The sequence below is a fragment of the Lagopus leucura genome, unplaced genomic scaffold (assembly GCF_019238085.1).
Source record: "Lagopus leucura isolate 7727_CA_CO unplaced genomic scaffold, USGS_WTPT01 Super-Scaffold_73, whole genome shotgun sequence".
Classification (NCBI taxonomy): Eukaryota; Metazoa; Chordata; class Aves; order Galliformes; family Phasianidae; genus Lagopus; species Lagopus leucura.
The window spans coordinates 69,310,422-69,330,745 of NW_024962252.1; the positions used below are offsets into that span (position 1 = coordinate 69,310,422).

The 20,324-nt window shown below is 38.5% G+C and overlaps 1 protein-coding gene across 1 annotated transcript in view; it reads left to right on the forward strand.

Moving 5' to 3' along the window:
* Window positions 1–20,324, forward strand: part of KIF26B (kinesin family member 26B) — a 284,016-nt gene that overhangs the window by 204,007 nt on the left and 59,685 nt on the right. The window contains exons 6-7 of the mRNA XM_042892546.1: window positions 17,620–17,826; window positions 19,088–19,181. Of these exons, the coding sequence (XP_042748480.1) occupies window positions 17,620–17,826; window positions 19,088–19,181 (301 nt within the window). The remainder of the gene's footprint in view (window positions 1–17,619; window positions 17,827–19,087; window positions 19,182–20,324) is intronic.

The following is a 20,324-nucleotide window of genomic DNA, read 5'->3' on the forward strand; positions in this document are numbered from 1 at the left end:
GATACTGTAAAGAAGGTTCTGCAAGTTAATGAGCTATCTAGCACTTACGCTCTTGGTAATTTAGACGCAGTTTTTGAAATTTCAGGGTGTGTATACTGCCTTGCTTTTAAAAATTTCATTCTGCAGAATTAATCAGGAGAGAGTAGCACTTGGTCTGACTGAGAGTTGGATTTGTTGACTGCTAAATGCTCAAAGCAAAGAGCTGATCTTTCATCCTCAAAATATTAGTGTATCTTGTAAAGTAATTAAGAGCGTACAGCTAGTGAGTCATAGTAGTAAGGCCTGAACAATTGTTTTGTATATGACTATATAATGGAGTAGAGGGAATGTGGAGAAAACCTATTCTAGAAGACAGCAGTGCTGAAGATGCAAGGACAGATTATTTACTAACACCTGTGGACAATTAGGTGACATGATGTGGCAGGATGCTTGATTCTTCCTAACACCCTCTTGGAACCATAACTGAAGAGCAAATTCTGTTAAGGTCATATTATCATAACTGGATACTAAATCCAGTTACAGTGTTTATGTTATTAGCCTTATGCAGTAGGGAATACTGCACACTGAAGAGAAGTGCTTGGCATTATCACTCTTGGAGTTGCTTAAGAATTCAAAGTGAATTTCTTATTCCACCATTTATCCATGGGATATTAGGGGAAAAAGAAAAAGACATCTTCATCACTGTCACTTGCAAACCTTTCCCTTGCTGTAGTCCTCAGTCACGCAGAAGCAGAGTTCCCAATGAATGGAAACTAGCTGAGCTTAGGCATGGGGATTATTTCCCATTTTGGCGATTCGTACTGGCCATACTGATGCAGAGGATGTTCCAAGTGTTTAGCAATGCATAGGCTTTCATCCTTCCTTTCTCCTAGGTCATCAGCAGGCTTACAGCAATTGGCTGTATTCAAGCCTTGGGGCATGATGATCTCTAGCTAGCCCTTCCTCTTTTTTTGTGAGGAAGAAAAGTGGTGGATGAGATGGAGGAGACTCAGGCCAAGTCCAGCCTTCAGTCCCCATCTCCAGATACTCTTCTCTTTCTGAAGAGTTTGATTGGTCTTATATGCTTTTCTTCCATTGAGAGGAACCCATTTTTGAGGGAATATTCTGATCGTAATCTTCCTTTTTTTTTTTTTTTTATCATTATTTGTAGCGGAATCTCTTCTTCCTGGTCTGAAAAGACCCTGCTAGTCTTCAAGAGTTACATTAATGAAATCCAATGATTATCTATCTTGCCTGTAGTTAAAATCAGTGTGGCAAGGATTTCATCTTGTGTATTTTGGCTTGTCTGTGCATAAATACTAACTGATATTTTTAAAAGATTGTAAGTATCTGTCATTTTTGTTTATAACAGTTCTGTATGCTCCTACATTTTTATTCTTATCATAGCATCATGGAATGGCTTCGGTTGGAAGAGACCTCAAGGACCATCAGGTTCCAAACCCCTGCCACAGGCAGGACTGCCAGCTGCTGGATCAAGTACTATGTTAGACTGCCCAGTGCCCCATTCAACCTGGCCTTAAACACCCCCAGGGATGGAGCATCTACAACCTTTCTGGGCAGCCTTTTCCAGCACCTCACCACTGTCTCAGTAAAGAATTTCCCCTGCCATCTAATTTAAATCTCCCTTCCTTTAATTTAAAACCATTCTACTTTGTCCTGCAAGTATTTACCCATGCAAGAAGTTGATTTCCCTCATGTTTATACTGGAAGGCTGCAAGGTGTTCTCCCCACAGTCTTTTCTTTTCCAGGCTGAACAACCTCAGTTCCTTTTTGTGCAGTCTTTGGAAAGGCTATATGATACAGATTTTAATATGCTTTTCTAGGTTTACATATGAAAAACATGCCTATTTTCAGACCCCCTGGAAAATGTAGGTTTGGATTAATGTATCACGTATGCCAGTTCCTATTCAAAGTTTTCTGCACAAAAAAATATATTGGCTTTTAGGCTGGATTTTGAGGATAGTTTTTATTTAGCTCATGTTGTTTCATCCAAAGATGATAAATTGGTTTTCTGAATGGGGAAATGTGTTAGATATATGTGCAGTTTGAATATGCATCTCCAGAGAGTGACAAAGTATAGATTAGCTCTACAAAACACATGTAATATTACTTCAAAAAGACATAATTATGTGCGTAGTACTCTCTTTATGAACTTGCTCAGTCTTATTTTCCTCAATTTTTATTAAGTTTAATATAAAGCTTTAAAAACTAGTATTTTTTTTCTCCTGAGTTTTGCTTTACGCTTCTGGTATTTATGTTTTTAATACATGTCCAGTTAATAGATCCAGTTCTACTAATTATTCTGCATCATCTTTTACATTAGTTGCAATATTTCTGAATAGCTCTTCACTGTCATTTCATGCTAGTCCTCAGTAATCATCAAATCAGATTATTTAAAAATGGATTGGATTGATTGAAATTTGGAGTAATGATTGAGCTAGGAATAGCAGATTGGTTTTTTTGTTTTTTTTTTTAACACATTTACAGGATTCTACAGGTAAAGAGTACTTTTATTTCAAAATTATGCTTTATTTATGAAGATATAGTCTGCATTATGATTTATAATGGAAAATTAAATTCAGTAAGAGAAAAGTAATTTGTTTTATCATACCATTCATTTTAAATTTGTCCAAAATAATTTTAGCATTTCTCAAAAAATTTCAGTCATGGAGGCTTTTATTTCTGTGCAAAATAAAGCTGTATTTTGGTCAAAGCCTCTGCTCTGAAAAGAAAAGAAACGACAACAAAAAAGCCCAGAAGATCTGAGTTTCAGGAAAATAAATGCCACGTTGCAGAGGTTTGGCAAGATAGGCTTTGAGATCCATCCCTCCTACTAGGAGACAGCATACTGCATTTTAATGCCCTTTGTAATTATTTGCTACCAGGTCAGATGGCAGAGCTGAGTAGATTGAGTTTCATCTGTACTGGCTATAGGGGCTGAGCACCATGCAATCCGAAATATGTTTTCCCCTGCAGTGTTTCCTACATGATAAGCAGAGGTTTAATCCTTTCTACAGAGGTATTTTAAAGGTGATTAAAATATGTCCAGATAGAAGAAGTTTGTGGACTCCAGTGTTTTTTTGAGATATATGTTAATATAACATTTTAAATGTAATCTGCTAGGTACTTCTCCTGTGTGAGGTCTATGGAAAGTAATGACTTACTGAAATAGCAAATTGTAGAATGATTTGGGTTGGAGGTTCTCACTGGAGAACCAAGGTAGTAGATGTGTAGAACAAATTCCATGTGTCATATTCTGGTGTTGGTATCTTATTAATGTTAGAAAGCTTTCTGCCAGGTGAGCTATCAGGAGTGATACTGAGTTATCCTTATTTGGAATTTGTTGTAGATAAATGACTTCTTTCTCATGCTTTTGTCTCTTTGGTCACTTGCAATATTTTAGGATATATTCTAAAGTATATTATGGTCTATGGATGTTCATGCAGTAAGAGACATAGTAAATTAGACTTACTGTGTGTCAGTGAGCTGTACAGAAAAGATTTGAACCAGAGACCAAAACAGTTTGGAGAGTTATTACAATCTGTCAAGTCAATAACTCACATTTTAGAAAAGCCCTCAGTATAAATTTACAGTTTGGCTTCATTTTACAACCTATCAGACCATTAATCAGGGCTTTGTGAGGTTTCCTAATGTAGTTTCATATAATCTCTATTTTTATGTTTTGACATGACAGACTATAACAGCTTAATTAAAATAATATTGAGAGGTTTACCGAATCCTACTCTACAAGGACATCCAGAGTTAGTCAGTCCACTGAAATTTACCCTGTATTATGCAGTGAATGGATGTCCTCCAGCATCTTGATGGAGAACACATTTCTTGCAACATCTAGGAAAACTGGTGAGAATTAATGACAGCGAGTTTCCTTTGGTTCGATGATGTTGCATGAGATATTCTTATCATAAATTGTACTCAATATTAGCTAATGAAAAATCACATGCAGTCAAGTAAGACATGTAGCATTTAACAGAAATACAGTAAGAATAGTGGTATACACAAGATTGTATCAACCATGATAGATTACCATTTATTAGGATCTGTGTTAGTGAGCATCTGAATCAAATGCAGATATAATTATATCAAGAGTAGAGATGCTCTCTTTCCAAAATAAGATCTGCATGTGTCCTTATTTTACCTTGTATAGCAAAAATACTACATAAGAATAAAAAACATGGGACTATTAAAGAAAAAAGTACAGTGATGCATAGTTTGCCTCCCAGGTGAGTGCTGTGATGACAGTTTTTTTTTTTTAAAAAAAGGACTGATGTACTGCTATAATGCTGTACATCAGCATTACAAGGGATGCAGACAAGAGGCTCCAATTAAAAATTCAGATTGTTAATTTTTCATTATAACACTTGCCCTTGTGTCTGCGACAGTATCTCAGGCTTTCCAGCTGGACAAATATTTTGTCCATTCAGTCTAAATGTGGTATTGCCAATTCCAGGAACTATTTGGAAGGATTTTATGTAGCGAAAGAAATGAGGAAAATCTAAGTTGATCCAAGTTTTGGCTTTGGCACCACCAGTGAAAAATCTGAATATTGTTGTGGTTGGCATGGCTCTCGTTTGGATCTTGTCCCAAACCTGGCCATGCTCTCTTTCTGTGTTTCTCACACTTGATGCTGATGTATACGACCAGTCTGTACTCAGGCAATGTCACTTACTTCAAGACAGACCTTGTTCTGGCTTTGTGGTATAAAACTATCCTTCACCGGATGTGCAGGCAGTAGAGCTGTCTCACTGCCTACCATACAGAGCTGACTGAGGATCACATTTAGATTTGGTGTGTGAATATTTCATCAAGATTCATTTTATGCTGTGCATTAGAAATCACTGTGTGCTGTTACAATATCTTCTCCCTTTTATCTTTCTGATGTATTTCACCTTGCTTGTTTGTTCTGTCTATCCCCTAATCTATTGTGGGAAGATGGCTCTTAAAAAAAAAAAAAAAAAGCAACCTTTTTTTGTCTTCATTAATCTCTCTACTTTGTGCCGAATGACAAAATGTTACAAGGCATCAAAGATCATTTCTTCCTTGATACTAAGCTACAACAGTGACAGGCATGGAAGATGAATTATCTTAAAATGAAAGATCCTTTTATTGCTTGAGAGAAGACTAGTTGCTTCCATCATTTGTGAAACCTGTGCACTGACTGTTACTTTCATAGCCATTGTCTGGCATGCGGTGCCACCCATGACAAATAGCTGTGTTACCATAGAAGATTTTATAGCTGGTGAAAAAGGGCTTTTTAAAGAGATGGATTTAGGAACAAATTCTTCTGTGTAATAGCTGGGATATCTCCGCTAGTATCAGTAGAGATGAGGTGTCTCTGCAGGAATTGTTACCCACCAAAGGCACCAAGGTTTCTAAATCAAGGGAACTCAATTCTGAGAATTGTGCGGCCTCATTGTTGTCTCATGGTGACATCACTGTGACCAGACTGGAATTGATAAGAGCACAGAGGAGATTAAGTAGCCAGCTCTGTCTCCCATCTCCAAGAAGGAGGAGGGAGTCATAGAAGTGCTGCCTGCCCAGTTTCACTGAGTTCTTGTACTTGTACCACCAGATAATTCTTTCTGTTTGCATCAGGAAGAAATAAATCATCAGTGTAGTTCAGGCTAGCTAAAGACAAAGGCTTCCTGAGTGATTCCTAAGTGATCTTTAGAAACTATCCTTGGGTGATGCAGTCCCCATGCTGGCAATAGTTGCAATGTGGGGGACCTTGCTTGGGTTCAGTGAGTCCAGAGTGACATTACAGTCTTAGCTATTCAAGTCAGTAAGATATCTAGGAAACTGATCAGACTAGTCTTAGGATTTGACAAGACAGGATCACTTTGGCACCTATGACTACATTCTTTATGCTCTGCAGGACTGAAGCAAACTTCAGTGAACCTCTGCGTTCATCATCTTGCTCATGTTTATCAGTGGTGGCTATGACCCTTAACTGTTGCTATTGCTGGATGTACATTATCAAAGAAAGTGAAGCTGCCATGTGCTTCTCTGTTAGATCATTTATTAGAAAAAACATAAGCTTTTCATAACAGTCAAAACTACGTACTCCATTGAGACACGTTTCACCTAGATATCAGGAAGAGGAAGCATTTTTACCATTCTCTTGGTTTGAAATGTTTGTCCAATTGCCTTATTAATCCAAGGTTTTGAAACCTGAATATGAGTGTGTTTTTGCATTTTTATTAAGCAGTTCAGTCTGTCGGCTACAGTGAGGACTGTTTTGAAGCTGCACCTGGAAACCAAGACAGATTGATCCTTTATGACTAGCAACTTAAGAGACAGAGTAGTGGTATGGCAAAGTTTTGCTTTAAAACCCTCTGATAATGACCACAGTGTTCACACTCAATAAGTCCTTATTTTGTGTTTTGGTTATGGAAAAAGCTAATTATGCTCAATATAAAAAAAAAAAAAAACATATTTGCAGGTCCCAGCAAAATTATTTTTTTTACAGTTCTTGTGAACAGCAGCTGCAGGCTATCAGTCTGGGCCCTTGACAAATGATTTTGACATTTTGTACAGACACCCCTCATGAAAAAGGGTTTTTTTTTATTCTCAAATGTTGAATTCTGCATTATTGATCAAGTGCCATTCATTAAGAGCTGCTACTTGCTAGGAAGAATTACACAGTCCTTAACCTAAACATAACAATGAATTACTCTGTTGGTGAACGTCAGCATTAAAGCAATGTTAAGGTTGCATGGTTAAGTGTGCGAGCATCAGGAAATAGCATTTAAGTTGAAAACAATGGAAGTTTTGCTTGAATTAAGGTTGCAGAATGTCTTCTAAGGGCATGTACAAAGACTGCAAACAAGCACTAGATATTCATAGTAGGGCAAGTGGTTATAGTTATCCAGTTCATTCACAAACACTACCATTATTTATTTGGCAATACATTTAACAAGGCAGAAAGCAGTGGATGAGATCATTAGTGCCAAGAGTCATCAGGCAACACTGGTGCTTTGTTGGCTGTTTCTTGCTAGCCCTAATACCTTGGCTGTGTAATCAGATGGACTGGAATCAGTGATGGGCATACTCCTTGACTGTGTACCTGGATTTCTTTTCTTGCACCTACCTGACTGTAATCAGGTGCATGCCCAGGAACTGCATGCCAGGATCATTTGCACTGGCAGTGTAGACCTAGCTAACGTGTCCTTGGATTTTTGTGCCACCAGAAGTTGTGTTTACTGATTCTCAGGTATTAGAAACTAATTTTCTCAGGCATTATTTTTCTGCTTTACTTCCCTTTAGGGATAAGAGTCAGGTTGTTGTGCCTTGTACTGGCATGGAGAATTTCAACTCTTGTGTTCTCTACTGATCAGAAAGCAATTAAATGGTAGGACTAGTTAAAAAGGAATAAAGAACAAAGTAAAAAGGCTCTGTGTGCTGCTTTGTTATTAACAAATCTGTTGAACATTTGTACCACAGAAGTTGTGTGCCATGCCAAAAAGAACGGAGTGGAACTGAAAGAGATACAGAGCAGTAGAAATAATAACATATATGGAGGACTTTTTCATGAGAGCTTTTGATTACATCATAGATAGGTGAAGGGAAACATTATGGAGCGCTGTGCAGCTCATAGTGATCCAGACAGCCAAAGGCAGTTCTATTTCCCAATAGAAAGAATTGGGCAACATCAGAAAAAGTAAGCAAGTAGTAGACTAAACAAAAAGAGAGAGAGAAAGATGTAGATAAAGCATGGGAATCCTTGGCAGAAGATGCTGAGAGTGCTAGAAGCTGATGTAGACTCAAAAAAATAACAAGGAATTCAGGGAAGTGGAAGTCATTGAGAGTCACTAAAGGTGAAGATTCCTGCTCACAAACTGCTGATGGCTAGGAGAGTTCTCTAACCCTAATATCAATTCAAGGTAGCTGTCTCTTTCATTATTTTCCTGAAATTTATCACTGGCTGCTGTTCTTACTGTTGTTCCCAATGCTTAAAGCTTCAAATGTGGATGGTGTAGGAAAGAGGGAAAAGCAGTGATTATGAGGGCACCAAGTGGAAGAAGGGAGAGTGGGAAATTAAAGAGAAAAAACATGGAACAAAGAGAAACACTAAAAATAGAAGTCTGATGTTTTTCTGTTACTTCCTGAAGGTGTGAATGCTGCCTAAGGATGCACACTCATGGGTGTGATAAGATGAGGGACCAGAAATAAATCTCTCAGTCACTAGAATCTCTCCCTCAGACTTCCTCTTTCATATTCATGGCTAGCTTATCTAGCTGCAGACAGAAGCAAGATCATGGAGAAATCCCATGTCTGAGTGAGGCTTCAGCTGGTGAAGGTTTTTAAGAAAAATAGTTGAGGAAGAGAGCATCAGAAAGGGAATCTGGAGGAGCTGAGGAAAGCACCTTGATAAGCTGTATGTGCCCAGTGGAGACTTTTGGGGAGTATTCCTCTCTCCAGGCCTAAAAGAAATTGCAGCATCCCACAAATCACAGTAATGTCCACAACAGACTGTAGATTTGGTGCAGAGCACAAGATCCACAAGGTGGGTCATCATGGCCTGTGGCTTTCCCCTGAAAGCATGAGTTGCCCCCAGTTTGTGTCTTTGTGTGGCACAGAATGAAGGAAGTGGAACAAGTAACATGGTGAGCCATGGGAGTATTGGCCTGGCACAGCCAGCAGAGGACCAGTGGGATGTCAACGCAGTCTGCAGCAGTGGGAGGCTCACAGAATTTATCCCTTTTGGAGATGGTATGTTACAGATTTACATAAGCTTTTAGACTCAGCTTGTAGAGTCTTGTCTTTTGTTCTCTTGTCCCAAGCGCAGTAAATAATCCTTTTCATTTTGGAGGCATGCAGAATCAAGCCCAGCATAAAAATCTGTTCCACAGATTTCTTATAAGGTTCAATAAATGTATTTCTAATTATAGGTAATATATAATGTTACAAATGGATCTCATTAATTCTAAGTGCCTGGCTGTTTAGGCTCTGTAGCTATTGTGACCTCCTTTACCACTGCCAAAATGGAAGCAACGCAGGCAGAATTAAACAGGATATAATGTGGAAGAGAAGTTATATTTAATGCAATATTTACACCCTGGGAAACATTATAGCCTATGATTATGGCATAGGAAGAGGAAGAAATAGAGTTCATATATAGGATGGGATCTTGGATGATTCCTTTATTCTTACGCTTTATTTCTATAGTTGGAAAATGAGTGCAATTGTAAATAGGTCATAATTCTGTCAAAAGCCTTTGCAAAGCCCTGCAGGGTCTTCAGGTGGAAGGTTTACTAATAAGATAAATAATTTTCATTGCTTGAAGTCAGAAATGTGGTTTTATTGTTTCCTCCTTTTTTGAGTTTCCTTTTTTTTCATGCTTTTTCCTAACAAAGTTCAAATTCAGATCACATATAATTCCAGGTAAGTAAGGAATTATTGTTGAAATAAATGATGTTATACTGTAGTAATCCTTGCTAAAGTATCTAGTTCTAATCCTTGAAGTCTTGACTGGATGTTTCATGCCTCACGGCACCACTGTATGGTTATACTCCCCTTCTAGAAACAAGGTTTCTACTTTGAATACTTAAGTGTATATTAGATATGTCATCTAATATGATAACTGTATCCATTTATGTGGACTCTCTTCAGTAATGTCAGCCCCTTGCTTTCCTTAGGTTTTTTTTTTTCTCCCCATGAATTCCCAAATATTTTTCCTAGTCAGTACCATAAACCATCCCTTCTGTATACTGGCTGTCACTACCAACTGCCACTCCCAAGCTCTTCACATCTTTTTCCACATTTATCTGCATTAAAGTCCAATTTGTCACCTCCTTCAGCTTGGCTTAAATAATGTAAATCCTTATTTGATTGCACTGCGACTCATTATTTATGGTGCTATGCCGTATAGCATTATGCGCAGACTGGCAAATCTTTTGTATGCAGTCATGGGGATCATCTTTATAAATAATGGAAAAGCCTACAATTGTGGTTGTACATCTTCTGTGCAATACTTGTATATACTTCGTCCCTGTAGCACTGAAAAGACGTCTCAAAGGCATGTGGAAGAGAAACTTTGTCTTTTATCTGAGTTCTCACCACAGAAATTCTTGTTTCCTGAGACAAAAAACAGAGAGCCTTGTTCACCTGGGAGTTCTTATTCTCGTGGGAAAGCATATAATGTGAAGCCCTCAGTGCCACCCTCTCTCTAATTAGACATGAGATAGCCTACATGCTTAAAATTGCTGAGCCACATTCTTTCACCTTTTCCATAGCTTCACAGAAAGGAGAACTGGGTCTCTTAGAAGTAATGTAGCAAACCTAATTATCAGTAGCATGGATGAGGTATGCTACTGTTGATGTTGCTGCTGTATTCTGTCCACACCAGTTGTTGTGGCAATGGAGTCAGCATAGTTCTAGTATGTTGGTAGATTTCTTACAGGAAACTCTGAGTGGTTGAAGCAAAAATTCCTATAGTCTTTCTGTACTGCAGCAGGATATGAACATTGCCTATAAGAAAAAGCCAAGTGACTTGCACTGCCTGCTCCTGTGTGCTCTGGGGGCCAATCATAGCCCTGTGTAGGCAGCAAGAACAATGCAGCCTTGTCTCTGATCAGGAGACAGAGGAAAGAAGTTGCTTTAGGATGGTTTGTCTCACTGGTGCCATAGATGTGCTTTCTGGTTTTATTGATCGTCTTGTAGAATCTGCAGATGCCAAACCAGGCTGGAATATGAACAGAACAACACTTGACAAATCACTTGCTTAGGAAATCAGTACTGTACCACCTGAGTTTCTTGTATTTAAAGAAAGTATGGACAAGCTGGGCAGTATGCTGTGGCTGGGAGTGTAATGTAAATTAAAAAGGAGCAGGAAGCATTCCTGTGCAACTGCATTCAGTCATCTTCAGTCATCTTTGTGCATTGATAACAAGGTCCCCGGCCACTAGATTGCTTTTTCAAGATCATCTTAATTGACCATTTGATGTAGTTTTACCATATCAGAGAATGAGAGTTACAGGAAAAGGTGTTAGCCATTTTGTGCCAGAGAACACAAAATGCCTAAGGACAGTTATTGTCATGTTTAATTTGCTAGATAGGCACTCTGTACCTGAAGAGTCTTGTGAAATGGTTGTATTAAGTAGAGAGAAGGAGGCAGGAAGTTCTACTGTAAAAGGTTACTGAAGTAAAGCAAAATATCTGTTTGATTTTAATCTGTCTGATGCCAAGCACTTGAAATTCATGGCAGCCAGCTGTACTTGCTACTCAACTCAGAAAAATAAATTCTTACCAGAGTGAGAGAAGCAGAGCAAATTTTTTTTCAGTAGTAGTATGTTAGAGGCTTAGGTAAAGCATTTGCTATCTTTACCAGTATGTTTATACTTACATATCTGCAGATCCACAGCAGGGAAGACAAGATTTGCCAGCGGATCCTGTGTTTTCATTTGGGATTGTTGAAAACTCTTTGGTGTTGTGTGTTTTGGTGGTAGACTTTTTTTTTTTTTTTTTTTTTTTTTTTGGTTTGTTGTTGTTGTTCCTAAGAATGTACCAGTAACAGTGCCACTTAAGGATATTCTCCAAAAAAAGGTGACATTTACCCCCGTATATCATCTGAGTTAGGCTGTTGTTGACCCCATTGTAGTTGCAGATGCAGTTCTCTGAATGCATGTGGAGAGCATTGGAAGCTGGGAAAACTCCTCCTGCTTGAGGCAAAACCTGAGGCAAAAAAGTCTTGATTGATGCACCATCCTTGGAGGCCTTCAAGGCCAGGCTGGATGTGGCTCTGGGCAGCCTGGTCTGGTGGTTGAAACTAGGTGATCATTGTGGTTCTTTTCAACCCAGCCTATGATTCTATGAAAACACAGATTGTTCCAGTTGTGCAGGTCTGAGGTGCAGACTTTCCTTGAATATATCAGAAACAAGGTAAAGGAAAACAAGGAACACACAGTGTCTGTGGCACATGGGGAAATTTAGGGAGAGGTTGCTTCTGTGACAGGATGATTCTTATGACTTCTTTTTAGGAACAGAACAAAATTGCAGTGCCTTATGGTAATTTGGTAATCTAACAAATGCTGAAGTAGCAATGTGACAGCTGAGCGACTGGGCTGATGGGACATAGACACTGGTTTCAGGCAGGGCACGTAACTACATTGAATTACGGGATGAAAACTGAAAGCTACTGCTGACATAAACAAGACAGAGGTCACTGAGCCATGCCCTGTGACCTGAACATATTTCACACCAGATTTTACTGAGTTTATTAATAAAGATGCATCATGCATTTGATAAGGTTATGTTCTCAAGATAAGAACAATATTATTGGTGTTTGGTTACAATACACTTAAACTACGTTCCATTATTGCTGGAAGTGCAAATCAGTTTTACTGCCATGCAGGATGGGGTTAATGAGCTAGTAAAGGAAATGTTTAATTGCTAGTTTCAGCAATCATGAGAAAAAAACAGAGGCACAATTGTTAAAAAAAAAAAAAAAAAAAAAAAAAAAAAGAGAGAGACCTGTGAGCCTTAATGAATTTTTTTTTTTAGTTGCTTCCACTGCTTTTCCAAGGCAATATTTTGCTGCTCGCAGTAACAGTAACAGCCTTTCCATGCCAATTCCATGCCGAATGTAGCACTGAGAATGAGGCTTGTGCACGTACATTCCTGATCAATTTACATCAGCATAATCTACCCTAAGCTTTTTTTTTTTTTTTTTTTTTTTTGCCAGATGTGTCCAGAGGACTTTCATTAATACTGTGTCCACTCGTGCAATCTATTTGTCTCATTCTTGCTTAGTCTTTTTATCTCAAAGGTCCACATTTCATTTTAGCACAATCAGTTAATTGTCTCATGATCCGTAAGACACACCCTTTAAAATACTTAACAGACCGTTTCTATATTCTCTGGACACTGTAGACAGATTTCTAGCTTTACATCCATCACACTAAAAATGTATGTGCTTAACCACTTGGGATGCCATAGATTTTCTTGTGCTGTAGTATTTCGTGGCTGCTAAGACAAAAATGCATGCCTGCCACCATTATTTACAACTGTAACAGTGAGAAATTACAAAACCCACTCTTCATTAACCTCCAATAAGGCTGTTTTTGCAGCTAGTGATTGCTATTACATTGATGGAGTGCTAATACAGCTCAATAGCCCCGGTTGGCCTGTCTCACCCGTGACTGTATCGCAGCTCCTGCCTCCCACCACTACCCAGCACACATCCAGCAGAAGCGGCTCAAATGATTGATGAGAAAAACAGCTCATAAAGGCAAGCACAGTGCCCAAAGCAACAGCTGTCTAGCCCTATCCCTGCAGTAATTAGATAAATGAACCCCAAATGAAATCTTACAGGCAAGAGTAGAAGGAAATGATAATATCCCCATTGCTTCTGTTGCCTCATTCCAGCCTCTGTTTGTAGTTATCCGTCTTTGGTACAGATTTGACACCTCTTACCTGTCCCCTCTTCCACATTCGCTTCACTGCTGGTCCTGCAGACAGACCCCTGCAGGCACTGGAGACACAGGAGTGTCAGTTGCTGAGGCTGGGCTCTGTTTTCTTTCTTTCTGTCTCTCTTCCTTCCTTCCTTCCTTTCTTCCTTCCTTCCAGTGGCACCACTTGCTCAAATTTGCAGAGCCTGCTGAACCTTTGTCCTCCTCAGAGAAGGAACATAACAAAACGTACACGGTAGGTCACAAATTGTGTTTACCGGGAAAAAGTTTTGCAATTAGCAAATACCATCTTCAAGAAATAGTTGATGTGTTCATAGAGATGTGCGAGATATAAAAGGAGGAAGCAAACAAATACGGTTAATGTGTCAGAAATTGCAATAGAAGCAATTAAAAGCTCTGCATTTATTTTTATGGTAGAGAAGCACTGTGGTATCACGTCAGTGCTCCCTTGATGCTACTGAGGGATAGCCAGGAAGAAACAGTAATTTTGAATGCTAACAATTACCATATACAAAATAAAAGTGTGTATATAAAGTTTCTTATACAGATACAGAAATTATCTGTGCATTTTTTGAAAAACAGTTTATGTAATTTAAATATGTACGTTATATATATATGTTAATATGAAAAAACTCAGCTCAGGAGTAATACTGTGGAGTAAATGACTACAGATTTCAAGAACAGGACAATTCTTTGCAGGTAGAACCTGGTAGTCCACTGGAGGAAATGCAGGTACTGCTGGATTGAATAGCTGTCAAATCAGTCCCTGTGAACTCACAGGAGAAAATACAGTAATTTTTCAGTGTGAGCAGAATTAAGAAGTGAATTTATGTCTTAGAAGAGGCACAATAATGATGCAAAACAAGTGACCTTCTCTTTTATTCTCTCTCCACTCTTAAGCGAGGTTAATTCTAGCTGAGTTCAGCTAGATTTACAAGATTGTAAGCTTAGATCAAAATTAGGCCCAGGTTGTTTGTTTTATCTTCAGCACATGTCTCGAGAGAGTGCTTTCATCTTTCCCTGCAGAAACAGTCAGAGGTGCATCTAAGGCTGGGCGCTGCCAAGGCCTGATCACTGGGATTCAAGTAAGAATTTCTGGCAGACAGAGTGGTCCCGTTAATCACAAGTGGTATCTCTTAAACCCTTCAATTACAAGAGATTAGTGGAGAACTGTAGCATTAGGCTAAAACAGTAATGACACATAGGAAGTGAAGCAGAAAACCTGCTTTCTTCTTAAGAAGAAGTTCAATTTACGGTTTATTTAAATATAAATTGCAAGCATAACGTATTAGAGTTCTTAAACTTCACTGTTCAGTTAGCTTCAAATTAACCGTACTGTACTTCTGCCTTCCCCAGAGCAGCACTGTGATCTTCAACCTGCCTATTCCTTTAATTGAAGTCTTTTATAAAGTCCATTAGGTTCCTGTGCTATCCCCATACCTGACTGAACTCACATGCTCCCTCACTTGCACTGCCTTCCCAATGGCAGGGATTGTGGCGGCCAGCATGGACTTCAAACCCCTCACCCCGCTACCCCCAGTCATAAATTGCATGAAAGACTATGTAATGGCTGAGCAGGAGTCTATCTTTTTCCATTGTTTCTAATGCTGTTGTTTAGTTGATTTACTGTCATTCTAGCCGTTATTGGGAAATGTTTGTGTGAATCCTTGGGTGTAGGTAATGTGCGTATTGGTATTTAATAATGAAGTGTCTAATTGCAACTGCATCTTCTTTGAGCCTGGGTGCATACCTCTCTTTGTACCAGCTGCATACAACTAGCTTCAGAACAAGTGATCCAGTGGTCAGGATACCCACAGATAGTCATTGTAGTATTCCTCTGCCATAGCAAACAGGAAAAATTAGATCTGAAAACAAAAATCCCCAATGCACAGGAAATAGAAAGGTTCATGCTAATAGAATATTTTTCTTCAGAAATGTCTCTATTTGTCAGAGTTGAAAAGCTGACTGGTCAGTTTATGCTGTTAGACATCTCCTGGGGCTTCTGAGATGAGTTCCTTTTTTTTATAGCGATTCATTCAGTTTATCTGATGCTAGTAAATTTTTAGGATTTCAGTTAAGTCGGTCTTTTACTCCAGGGAAAGTCAAATATGATTCCTGAGCTTCTGTGACTATAGCTGCTAGAAGTTAGGAGGATTTTCAGTAATACTGGAGTTGTATGTGACAGCTATTACTCTGGTTTTGTGTGAAGAGGCTTAATTAGGACCTGAGTTGGTGATGCTATTGTGGTACAAGACTGATAGCTGAAGTTGAAATGAAATGCCTGTGCAGTTGGAGGCTAGGACTCTTAGACTGCCTCTGTATGAAATGTTGGTAAATTTTGCCTAGTTTTCGTTGTATGAAGCCTGAAGAAACTTATCCTCAGTGCGTTCACTTATCTTTCTAATGCTGGTTTAGCATTAAACGTGGAGGTTGGTGGCCCTGCATGTGGCAGGGGGGTTGGAGATTCATGATCCTTGAGGTCCCTTCCAACCCTGGCCACTCTGTGATTCTGTGATTCTTTCACATAATGATCAAGGATCTGGAGGGCATGGATTCGTAGCAGCCAAAATGCACGTAAACTTATAAGTAAATGGATTTCTAAAGCAGAACAAGAATTTTATTTAAAGTAATTGGAGAATGACAGTTATTTTGGTTTTCAGCAGATCAGTGTAGTACTCTTAATAAGTGACATCTGTTTAAAAAAAGTAGTATATAGTAGGAAAATCCAGCTCATCAAAAATTGAAAATAAGAAATTCACACTCAAGGAGTATTCTTCTTTCCTCACAAATAATCCTGTAAAACTGGAGTCACGTACACAGACTGTTCTTAACCATTTCACCATCTGATGACATCATGTGACATCTTGGTTTTGTGGTTTAAAATAGGATTCAAATTATCACTGACTCATAGACATGTAAGGATGACAATACAAAAGTACTGAACAAGATAGATTATTTTCTAGTCTCATTCCATTGTCTTCAGACGACTTGTGTAAAAAATACATGCTCAGATTTGACCTCTCCACATCGATGCTTTACTTAAATGTGGAATGAACTCAGACAAGCAGTAAATGAGGTCTACATACAGAAAACACCAGTTTCAATGAGGCCATCAGGAACTTCAGCTTTTTGTCTAGCTTTCAGAGCTATAGCCTCCTCCCAGTGTGCTTCTGCCATCTCAACAGTGGCTTTGTACCAAGTCTGTGTTGAAGTGTCTCTTTGTGGTCACTTGCATGCTGGCTGTTTGTGGATGTGATACAACTGACAGTTAAAGAACATTTATATAAAAGTTCTGTCTGGCTTATGTGACAGTCTGCTATAGAGCAAAATAAATGCAGCTGTGAATAGAAGGCAAGGCCTGGCAGAGAGGTGATGTTTGCCTTGTAAAGTTCAGAAGCAGATTTGTCTGCAGGTAGTGAATTTATGGGGAGAACTAAAGCCAGAATGATAATCATCCATATTATTTACATCTAAATTGCTTACTAACTGGGCTAAGAATGCAGTATAATCTCATTAAATCCATGAAGAACTATTTTTGTCATAGAAATATCTTATTAGGTAGTCATTTAATGTTTTGTGAGCTAACATGTTTTAACAAATCTTTTATTGCGTATTACTTTCCACTCCCTTGACAATGATTTCAAAATCTGGCCATTAAAACAGGACTCTTTTCACAACTCTTTGATAATGACACTTAAAACTGATCAGTTCATCCTTTTTGAATTTGGGTAGAATTTGAAAGGTGTAAATTACAAATCTGGCTTTTATGTGCTTGTTTTATTGATCAAACTCCTTCAGAGCAATTCCAGTAGCTTAACAGTCTAGATTACTTTCCAGCCTTCTTAATTGGCCCATTAGGGTACAGTTACTTTTCAATTTATATTGAGAGTAAGACAAGGTGATGTAATACCTCTTCATTGTTCTTGAGTAATATGGACACTAAAGCACCATGAGATTCCTCATAAATTCTGTACGCACAGGCTGCTTGTTGATTTAGATAGAGACAAGTTCTGGCTTTATGCAGTAGGCATTTTATACCAAATTCTGTGTGTAATCACTCTTGTTTCTTACACTGACTTCCATGGGGATACAGTAAAGTTAGTAAGATTTGGTTGAGTGTTATGGTAAGTTCATTCAACACGTCAAGAGTCTAGCTCATCAAATGAGGTCATCTTCTTGTGTTTGCTAACAGGTCAAAGTCATGGTGCGCATTTCTTCCACGCTTGCCAGAGACACATCTGAGTCCAGCTCTTTCCTAAAAGTTGACCCCCGTAAGAAGCAAATCACGCTCTACGACCCAGTAACCTGTGGAGGTCAGAATGCTTTCCAGAAAAGGGGCAACCAGGTTCCACCCAAGATGTTTGCTTTTGATGCAGTTTTTCCCCAAGATGCATCACAGGTAGGCAAAATATGATCAAAACAGTTATCTAAACAATAATGTGCACCAGAGCCAAACTGATTGCAGCTGTGATAGCCATACTTTCATTGGAGTTAGCTAGAGTTGAATTTTGTCAATGTCATTAATAATGAAATAAATTTATTAGATTATATCTAAATAATCATTTGCTTTCTTTATTTCTTGCTATAAACAATTGCTCCTAAAAGCATATGTGCAATGAAAGTGCTAATTGTTGCCTAGAATGCAAATCCTGAATATTAGTAACTTGCATATTTTAAATTGATTATTTGGTGTATCCAGCAATCTGATCAGAACTGTGGTTCTTTGATGCAATGCTCTATTCATTATGAAGTCAAGGATTACTTGAACAGTTCACAGTAGAAGGATTGGAATTTTAGTCCACAAATCTCTAATCATGTATATATTGATTTCTTGTTTTTTATTAGACCTTGATTTGATGAACCATGTTACCCAAATGCCACGAGGAAGACAGTAAAAGAATAAAGTAACATTTCAGAGTATAATTAGAAAACAATACTGCAATGCTGCTTCTGTATCTATGAACTAAACAGAACTAGGACATAGGGCCAGCAGAAGAACCAGAGATGATCAGATCAGTAGTTCCATCCCAACCAAATGCTTCGCAGAGAACCCTAAACCGCTATTTCTGATTTTGTTCAATCCTGTAATGATAGCTAGTTACTGCAGAAGACTTTAGAGAGTGCCTGAACCTTAAATCTAAGAATGCACAGCGTAAATTTATGTTTTACTTCTTAAAATACTGCTATAGTCTTTGGGATGGAATCTACTCCTGCTAAAGGCAACGAAGACTCATAAAAATGTAGAAAAAAACTAAGAAATGTCACCTAGCTAGTACCAGAGGCTGTTGTTTTCCCCTTATATTCCCTACCTACCTGCTAGTGAAAATGAAATCCATAACTGGGAAAGTAACAGAGCCTATTAATATTTCTCAGTATTTCCCTTTGAATTAAAAAAAAGAAAGCCTCTTAATAGGCAGTTCTAACAAACCAATTGCATCCCTCTGTCTTGTTACAGGATGTGTTTTTTGTTTAACTCCAGAAAGTATGTTGATGAAATGAAACTTCCTTGACAGAACAAAAGTCCTGTTTCATGTACTTACATAAGTAATTATGACCATTTATATTGAAAACACTCTTGAATTTTCTTATTATTGTTGATAGTTTTCTTTCTTTCTCCTTTTTTTTTTTTTTTTTTTTTTTTTTCTTTGTACCTATGACAGGCTGAAGTATGTGCTGGGACTGTGGCTGAGGTGATCCAGTCAGTGGTCAACGGTGCAGATGGCTGCGTGTTCTGCTTTGGCCATGCCAAACTTGGTTGGTATTGTTAAATGTCTTTATCTGAGCAGCAAAGTGAATATTTGTAACCCAAGATTGTTAATACTTTAGATTAGGGAAAGCAAACCTTCATTTATCTTTGCATTCCTGATAAATTGTATGCATGACCTTACATCACACCTTTGCTTCTCATTTACACGTCTATCAATTTGGCATAAATGTTGAACAACATGCTCTTTGAAGCAGAGATTGTCTTGAGTTGTTGCTTCATTCAGTCCTCTTAGTACTATAGCAATTCTTAGTATTCTAGTATCTTCTTAATTAATGATCCAGCAGGGACCTATAATTTTACAGGTGTGCCTAGATTCAAGACCACTTATACAGCTATCCCCAGGATGCCTCTGGACCAAGCAAAAGTAGCAGCAGAATGAGCACTTGGATGTTTAATGTTTTTGACTTCCCAAAGTCTAGGTGGCAGGTGAGATGGAAAATAAGGCCACCAGATAGTGGTATCTCACAAGTGCTATGTGTCCAGAGAGGTGACCCAGCTAGGACTTTGCTGGAGCTTGAGTTGAGTCTCTGCAGTTGTTTTGTTGTCCTCACCAGTCCACCAACCTTGAACACACCCAGCTGTTGCTGGTGTGATGCATATATAAAATATCCTTTTCACTGGTCTTTTTCCACTTAGATTCAACGCATGAAATAAAACAAATCAAAGAAACCACAAATACTTGCCCAAAATTATGTATATCTTTATTATTTGTATTACAAATTTAGGACTGTTTTTGAACTTGTCGGTGTATACTGATATGTAGACAGCACAAGATAGAACTGTTTTTGTTCTCAGTGAACAAACATGTACAGCTGAGAAGCCAGAGCTAAGCTATACTTACAGAGTCAAATAATAATGAAACAGCGGAAACTTTACACCCTGATACAGTATTTCTTGCTGTGCACCCACTTGTGCGCCAAATGATCACATGTGCCTGTAATTTTTGTGGTTTTTCTTCTTCTATATAAAGTTACATCTTTGTGTTGCTGGGACCAAGGTTTTATCAGTCCCAGACGCAGTGTATAAAGGATAATGTAGAGCTCTGCAGTAAATTGGAGCAGGTTGCCTAGTGATGTGGTTGATGCCCCATTCCTGGAGACTTAAGGTGAGGGTGGATCAGGTCCTGGGCA